This window comes from Eschscholzia californica, unplaced genomic scaffold, assembly GCF_041429995.1.
Source record: "Eschscholzia californica isolate CP2 unplaced genomic scaffold, dmEscCali1.0.p SCAF_6, whole genome shotgun sequence".
NCBI lineage: Eukaryota > Viridiplantae > Streptophyta > Magnoliopsida > Ranunculales > Papaveraceae > Eschscholzia > Eschscholzia californica.
The window spans coordinates 15,314,088-15,322,983 of record NW_028238483.1 but is presented as its reverse complement, the minus strand read 5'-3'; the positions used below and the strand labels follow the sequence as shown (position 1 = coordinate 15,322,983).

Below are 8,896 nucleotides of genomic sequence, written 5' to 3'. Positions count from 1 at the left end.
ATTTAGAGGGCATATTCTTCTTTTAATCAAAAAATTAAGGGTTAATTCCATTTTGGCCCCCTAAAGATGACCAACTCACCAATATGGCCCCCTAAAGATGACCAGCTTCCAATATGACCCCCTTTTGAATATTTCCGTCAGTCAACTTTAACAACTAATTATTTCTTTCCCCTTTTACCCTTTTTCTCAAAATAATTTTTCTCTTTACCTTTTCTTCTCTATCTTCTCTCTCTTCTAACTCTCTACTTTCTCTCTCTATATTTCCCTTTTTAGATCTAACAAAGAGGAGGAGAGGGGTTCGTCGGATTTAAAAGTAAAGAGGATAGAATAATATTTTGTCTTCAAATAAAACACAAAATTACACAAGTCAACACTAAATTCACATTTACAGAGTTGTCGGCATCAACATTTGGTTCCACTAAATCCAAGAACTTTGACCTTTCCATATGTTATCCACTCAGATGGATCCAAACAAAAAGGATAAGAAAAGGTGCATTGTGGTGACCATTGAAAGATGTGGTATGTGAAATTGGATTCAAAGTGCATCTTCCACTTGCCACTTAAGTTGCTTCCATTACAGGGGCAAGAAAAAGTCCAAATTTGGACTGCATCTTCTTTCAATTTCAAACCCAAATTTTGACCTTCCAATATATGCAATTGAAAGATGTTGTCCATGTTTGAACAACTGAAAGAATGTAAAGTAGGTTTCGATTTGGCCTTGAAAGTAAGAGAAAATTGGGGATCAATGATGAGATAAGTAGCTGCAAAAACGATTGACCCTTAAGATTTGCCTCGTAATAGTCTTTGCAATTTAGGCGATTAACCCTAGATGACGGATCCGTGATGAGAAGGGTCGATGAAACTTCAGATTTGAGGGGGAAAGATTCATCTCTCTTCAAAACTTCATATGTAATAAGAAGAACAGAAGATCGTGAAAAGGTAGTCAAAGAATAGCTAACACACACATAGAGTGGGAGAAAAAGTAGGGGAAAATGTGGGAGATTAAAGAGGGACGCCTCATTTCATTTTTATAACAAAGACCCCATTAGCTAATGATAAATAATTGATAATTCCTAAATCCAACAACATTAGTTGTTGGTGTATTCTTTTTGGGAAATAGATTCTCAAAGTGGTAAACTTGAAATAAATCTGACATTGTTTGATTACAACAATAGATTCATTCTTTACACTCCTAACCTTTGGTTATAACTTTTTTCCTTCAATATATTATAGAAATTGAAGTAATTAATACCAATATCATCTATATCCATTTACACTATATTGTTCAAATTTCCCTTACAATTAACAAATCAAAACAATAACATAGTAGATTAAAGAGAAAGTAAGACACTCAAAGAAGAAAGATAGGACAATAAACAATAAAAAGAGTTTTAGAGAAAGAAAGTGAGAGGGGAATGAAGAAGAAAATGGGTGACCTGATGAGGGAAGGGACCCAAAATATTTGTGGCTGACATGAAGATACGGGCATGGGCATTTTTGGCAAAAAAAACCAGCTTACTAACGTCTAACGAAAAAAATGACGGAAAAATGAAAAAAGGGGGCCAAATTGGAAGTTGGTCATCTTTAGAGGGCCATTTTGGCGAATTGGTCATCTTTAGGGGGCCAAAATGGAATTAACCCAAAAATTAACTTGATCAAATATTTCCCCCTAATCTTCATATTTTTTTCTCTCTCTCACTCGTTCTTTTACTTTCTATCTCTCTGTCTCCCACTCTCTCACATTATCTCTCTCGTTCTCTCTCTTTCTCTCACTATCTCTTTCGCTCTCATTGACCATATCTCTGTCGTTCTCACTCTAGATCTCTCTCTTTTTCATTGTAGATCACTCTCATCTCTCTCGATGTAGACATATCTCTCTGTAGATTAGTTTTTCTCTCTCTCGCAGTCTTTATCTCTCTTTCTCGCACTCTTTATCTCTCTCTCCTCCTTTGCGGTATGTATAAATCTCTCTGTGGAGATCACATAGTTTGTGGCCACGAAATCCTCAGAGGGTTTTGCTAGAACCCCTCTTTGAGGTCTGATTCTGGCGAAGGGAACACTTCTGTTTGCTAGAACAGTATCTGAGAGAGAAACAATGAGAGATCGATAAAGAAACAATAAAAAATTGAGAGAAATAGTGAGAGATAGAAACAGTGAAAGGTCGAGAGACATAAATAGTGAGAGCAATATAGAGAGATAATATTTTCCCTAAAATATACAAAATAACATAGATTACGTAAATAATTTATTTCCCAATACTATTCTTTATGTCCCAAAGCCGCGATCAAAATATAATCAATGCCGGGGAAGGGATGATATGGAGAGGAAGAGAGAGAGAATAGAAAAAGTAGTGAGAGGATGAAGAGAGTCGTCTTAATCGAGTGGTGAAGAATTGGGCTTTTACTTTCTTTCTTTCTTTCTGTGGTGGTGGTCGTGGTCGTCAAAAGGGTTTTCTAACAAGAGAATTCATCAGATAAGTTGAAAAGAAAAAACTACGCACCTTCGGAACAAGGAGGACACGATTTTCTCTCTCCATTTTCTCTGTCTCCATTTCATCCTCTCTCTCTCTCTCTAGATTTCATCTAATGATCTCTCTGTCATCCTTCTTAGATGGGACGATTTCATCCAATTTCTCCACTAATCGAGTTTCTTAAAGGTAAATTTACCTCTTTTTTTTTCTTCAGATCTTAAAAATGCTATTCCTTTATTAAAATTCTCGTTTTTTTCTTTCAAAATTTGTCTCTTCAGGTTGTTATTTTGGTTCAATCTTTTCATATTTGATGCATAAATCTTTGGACTGTGTGTGTTTTTCTGTGTTTAAATATGTTTTTTTTTTATGTTGGATTTAGGGTTTTGGTATGAGTTTTGGTCTTTCTAGATATATAGGTTTACGGAGGAGATATTCTATCCTTTTATTGCTTTTTTTTCCTGTTGATACTTCAATTGTTCTCCTTTATCTTACCTTTACTTCTTTATGATATTGCTCAGTTATTACATCGTTTCTATCTTCTATATTCTCGCTTTGGATTTTGTTGATTTAATCAAGTTGGACTGAGTTGCTGTCTTCATGTGGAAACCATTCTTCCTAAATCTGAGTAGTTGAATGGTTCTCAAGTTTTTCCTGGGACCATTAAAAAGATTTAGATGGCAAGGAATGCAGTTTGGGTTTCGGTGGAAATTTCGGTAGGCGTTGAAATGGAAACATTTCAGTCATTTCGACCGAGAATATTTCAAAATTTAATTCCTTGTTAGATTGTCCATTGGGAAATTGGAACTTTTGAAGATAAGCACCTCAGAGTGAGAGAATCAGCTTTTGACGATTATGCTGAATTCAGCTTGAATTAATTTACTTTAACGGTTATTTGCTTTTGGTTAGAGATCTGGTAATTGTGCTAAATTTTCTTTCTGTTAATGTTTAACGGTTATTGATGACGTGACTTTCTTTTTGGAAATTTTCTCGTGTAGAGACTGACATAAATCGAGTAATTTGATGTGAAATATGTTCTTTATAGATTTTGGCCGCTACTGGTTTATGGTTTTCTCCTATTTAATTCTTTTTTGCAGGATTCTGCTAACACGTACTCAGAGATTCTTCTTTCCTCTGTATCGAGGAGTTCTTCTATAGTTGTTTGTACAATTTGGCGTTGTATCTTGTTTCCATATGACAATGAGTTTATCGAAAAAGGGTGTAGTGAACAATATCACCAAGCTGAATGCTGCACACACAAGCACAAGTTTGAATCCAAATGCAGCAGAATTTGTTCCTTTGGCTTTTAGATCTCCATCAGGGAGGACCGACACTGGAGAAGTAGCAATGAAGCTTCAAACTTCTGGAACATCTGGAAAAGCAGTTTTAGATCGGACAGAGTCAACTCTCTCTGATGAGGAGGCTCATCAATATTGGCGTCAACAGCTTCCTGATGATATCACTCCTGACTTCAAATTCATGGGAGAAGATGAGATCCAAGGACATGGCAGTCTCTCATTTTCAAAGTTGTCCCTACTTGATGGGATTGAAACTTCAGTGTTATCTCCATCAACCGGTAGGGAACGGATATTCAGTAAGCAACAAGATGTATCGTCTAATGGGAGTGGTAATAATGGTCTGTTTGAGAGGATAAAATATTCTGCTAAGCCATATGTGAAAGATCAGCCATCAGCTGATTTTCTAAATTTGCCAGCTAATCCTTGGGACAGGCAGAGTGTCCACACTGACCACAATTCCGGAATTGCAAATGAGGCTTCCCCATATGACGGGAATTCTAGTGCTGGATTCCATAATTATATGTTCAGCGAGAAGTCTAATCTTGATGGTTCTGAGGTCGATGCTGTCGGTTATTTGGCTACACTGTTCCCCGGTTTTGCTCCTGAAAGCCTTGCAGAAGTTTACTATGCAAATGGGTGTGACTTGAACTTGACAACCGAGATGCTCACTCAACTAGAGGTATGATTCATTCTCACTATAAACGATCTTCTCTTCAGTCTCCAAGACATGTGTCTTTTTCAAAACATACCAGTCTGAGGATTATTGTTCTGGATCCTCTTGAGTCTTCACTATCAAAGAGCTTCTACATTTGAAAAAAACTAAGGTCCAAAAGACTACGGTAGGTTGCATAGTTTTCAACTCTTCATCGTACTCCATTCATACTGCTATGATGCTTCCATTGCAGTTGGTTTCGTATCTCATGATGTAAGGCTCTTTAGTCCTTTTTTATATTGCGGAATTAACATTCACGAATAAGAGAAAATAGAAAAGAGAGAAAAGGGATAAAACAAAATATACAAGCCATACTATAATATGTCAATACAAGAACAAACAGAAGATTTCTTGTTTTGTTATTGTGGCTTAAATCTTTCCAGCACATGTTAGTCATATATCTTGTTACGCTTTGTCTGGATAAGAATATTGAAGAACTTGTAATAAATTTCCCAATGTACTTGGTCAAAGAGATTTATATATATATTGTTATAATTATTATTGGGGTCTTCTGACGAAAGACCAGCTTATTTGTGTTGCAGCTTCAAGTTGATGGTGGTTTCACCCAAAATCTGAACACAAAGACAGGGTCAGCTCTAAATCCTAATTCTGTGGACTTACCTGTGCTCCTAGAGTCTGACAATGATAATGGTTTGTCAAAATATGCTGGAGATGATCTCCAACAAATTTTGAGTCCTTACAGATCTATGGAGAAGGAGAATATTCTGCCTTCTAGGTCTAGCTCTTATGGTCCACATAGAGGTTCTATAGCCTCTGCTTCAGCTGTCAATAGAATGCCATCACAAGATAGCAAGTGGAAGAATGAGACAAATGGCTATTCAAATGGTACTATTGGTTCAAGTAGAAATTATCCTGTTTTAGCTAGCACTTACCATAGAGGGCACGGGAAACCAATATATGATGATCAGTTGCAAAACTATGGTTCAGCCACTGTGCCTCCTGTTTGGCTTGAGACTGGCGAAGCAGTGGGTAAATATATTCTGTCAATGTCTTCTCACATCTTTTCTGAATGATTTTATAAATCTGGTTATGGAATTTATGCCACATTTCCTTGATAATGTTGAGATGGCAGCAAATATGTATTCACAGTTGAGGCAGGAAGCTCGTGATCATGCACACCTTCGTAATGTGTACCTAGAACAGGTATTTAAAGCTTGTCTCATGTTCTGTTGGTTTACAAGGATTCTCTCTTTTGTGAAATTTTGTAGATTAATAAAAGTAACCTCAATTCGGATACACATTCAAGATGAATTTTTCGGTTGCAGGGTGTTATTTATCAACTGAATCAATTTGTTTCTGTCAATCTTTTACGTTGGCTATCATTACTTTAATTCAAATCTCTTCCATAAACTAGAATCATTCACTCATTCCCCCGTGGAAGGGCAAGTTTAGTAACTACGAACTAATAAATTATAAATGTCTCTTATCATAATTTTTTTTTTCTTAAGTTTCAAAAAGAAATGTTCTTTATCATGGTTAAGCATTTTTATTTGGTTAAGTTTTAGGGACTTTGATGTAGTAGTGCGCACATCTGCAAAGGCGTGATTCTTTATGGTAGACATCTACATAGTGGTTTCTCTTTTAAAGGTGAACTAGGCTCAAAGCCTCAAGCTCACAACTTATATTTGACCCCGCCCCAAATTATATGCTTCTAGAAAGAACGAGTGGGAAGGTGAGATGAAATAGGACAAACATATATTCTTTTAGTCTTTTATAGTAGCTGTCAGTTGTGGTTGATTTATTCTTTTTGGAAACATAGGACATGGTAATGATGCAAATCTCTTTCCATATTTAACCTTGACAGGAGGTATCATAGGTTTAGATTCAAACCCTTTCCCTAGTTTGTTAAATCTTAACAACTATGCCTGATCTGAGCTGCTCTATCTCTGGAGTAGAAGAATGAAATCTGTCATGACAATTTCATTCTATGACTTTGTTTTTAATTGGGAGAACAGCGTTATGTAATATAGCTCAACACCTTGTGTAATCCCCCATTGTGGTTTTTTTCCAATTAATTCAAATGATAAAAAAAAACAACTATGCCTGATCTGAGCTGGAATGAGAACCGAAGTCTGATATCAGCTGTCCAAAATATTTCGAAACATTGGATAAAGGAGATTCATCTTCGAATGGGCTAGTTGGGTGTTGCTGCCTTAAGTTTCACAACATCCCAATTTGTTGAAAATACACATTCCTAGTTGTCACAAGTTCAAAATCACATGGTGTTCACTATTATTTCATCAATGTCATTCCATACAAACAGGCCGGACAGGCTTACCTCATAGGCAACAAGGCTTTAGCAAAGGACTTGATTGCGAAGGGGCAGCTGCACAGCATGCATATGAAGGCAGCTCATGAGGAAACTGAAGAACCCGTTTACCGACAGAGGTTTGTTTATCCTTCCTTGTTTACGTTTCTCTTGTTCTATACAACTAGCTAGTTGGCAAGCATTTGTGATTTCAATCGATCAGTGATTTTCTTGTATGCTTGAGTTTGCAGTTTGTCATGGATCCAGAAAATGGAAATCACTTGTGTTTATTTTTGTACTCGGAAGTATTAACTTTTGTTAGTATCTCTTGTACTTCTTTTATATGTCACAAGGATCTCTTAAGCCATTAATCATTATATTGACTTAGAAATCTAGGTCACTCACCTTATATGAAAGACTGTCACAACCCATAAATGATTGTACACAAGAACGAACAAAATAATATAACTGTTGTCTTCACTGTTTTTTCTATACCATTCGTGCATTCTTCTATACAAAATTATCTTCACTTACGCTGCTGGACTCGGTGGCATGATGGCCCCATGAGGTGGTAATTCCGTAATTGCTTGATATTTCGAGTTCAGTATGATTTCTTGTTACATAAATCCTCCATAATTTGGGCCATTACTTTTTATGTAGGAACCCAATTTCTCCGGAGGTTGGGAGGGGACAAGAACGGATGATTGACCTACATGGTTTACAAGTGAGTGAAGCCATCTACAGGCTAAGAAGTGAGCTCAATGTCTGGAAGAGCCCAGCAAGGAGAGATGATCAGCCTCTCCAGTTGTATATCTATGTTGGTACAGACCACCACACCAGAGGATCTCGTAGTCCGGTAAGATTACTAGTTGAAGTGGAACAGTACTTACTCCATGTGGAGGGGCTTGAGTACACAGAACCACAACCTGGCCTTCTCCGAGTTTTGTTATATTGATCCACGATAAAACCAAGCTTAAATGAACAAACCGAAACCCACCACAATCACACCCATTGTCACCATGATATTACCCATCACCCTTGTTATGTGTACACAGTAGAGGAAGAGAAATAGAAGAATCAGAGCCCGACGAAACAGTAGAAACGAAAAACAAAAAACAGCAAAAAAGAAGAAAAAGAGAGGCGATGTTTGAATGTTTGTACTTATCTGTACCTTTGTGTTATATTTTTTTGTTAGAATCGTCTCTGTTAATGTAATTCTAGAAATACACAAAGTAGACAAATTTACGATCTCTCAGATCAAGGTTTAAAATTTGAACACCATATTCTCTGGTTTTACGGGTGACAGGAGAAATATTTGATTTATTGAAGTTTTTTGGTCCCTGTTTGGGTACTTCCAAATGATGGAATGCATATAAGTAGATAACATCATGATTTTAGTAATAGGAAATTAGGCAAAGATCAAATTTCTTGATGGTTGGTTAAAGAGAAACCAATATTTTTCAAGCTAGGGCAAACCTATGTTGGAACTTGTGTAAGTTTTACTATAGCCTGGCAACTAATTCTAGTTCCATGTTGTATAAACTTCTTCAGATTCAAAAGCCAGCCCAAGATTTTCCTGATCTATCTAATTGCCAAACCCACTCGAAGTGTTGATATGTAATATGGTTGTTACCTCATGATGTAAATCGTGTCTGTATGGGGTTTCCTACTTTCCTAGTCGCATAAGACGCAATTGCGTCTCAAAATATGTCACCACAAAGTATGTAGAAATTTCACGTGACCCAAATTGCTTCTCAAAATATGATAAACTTTTGTAGAACTACACAGTATGTATGTAGAAATTTCACGATAGGAACATTAGAGCATATCAATTTTGGCAAAAGATTTCCGGACATAATCTCTACTAGTTGTTCATTTCATTGAACATGTTCAGAAAAAAAAATTACTTATTAAAAAGAAAAAGACACTTTTCAAGTAAAAAATATTTCCTCCATCAAAAAAAAAAAAAAAAAGTAAAAAATATTTCCGCTAAGAGGATATGTCTTTCTAAATATTTTTGGGCCGAGGCTTTGGGGCATAAAGAATAATCACCTGCGAATAAATTCTCAAGGGAATCCATGTTTTTCTGTACATTCTCGCGAGAATATTATTTCTTAATCCTAAAATTAACTTGATCAAACATAGCCCCT

General features: G+C 36.3%; 1 protein-coding gene across 1 annotated transcript; it reads left to right on the top strand.

Annotated features, from left to right (window-relative positions):
* Positions 1-2,031: 2,031 nt before the first annotated feature.
* Positions 2,032-8,105, top strand: LOC147531939 (polyadenylate-binding protein-interacting protein 7-like). Its single transcript, XM_086651035.1, has 6 exons — positions 2,032-2,656; positions 3,565-4,444; positions 5,020-5,467; positions 5,571-5,641; positions 6,762-6,886; positions 7,407-8,105. The coding sequence occupies exons 2-6, from the start codon at positions 3,662-3,664 to the stop codon at positions 7,699-7,701; spliced, it is 1,722 nt and encodes a 573-aa protein (XP_086507161.1). The 5' UTR covers positions 2,032-2,656; positions 3,565-3,661; the 3' UTR covers positions 7,702-8,105.
* Positions 8,106-8,896: the final 791 nt, after the last annotated feature.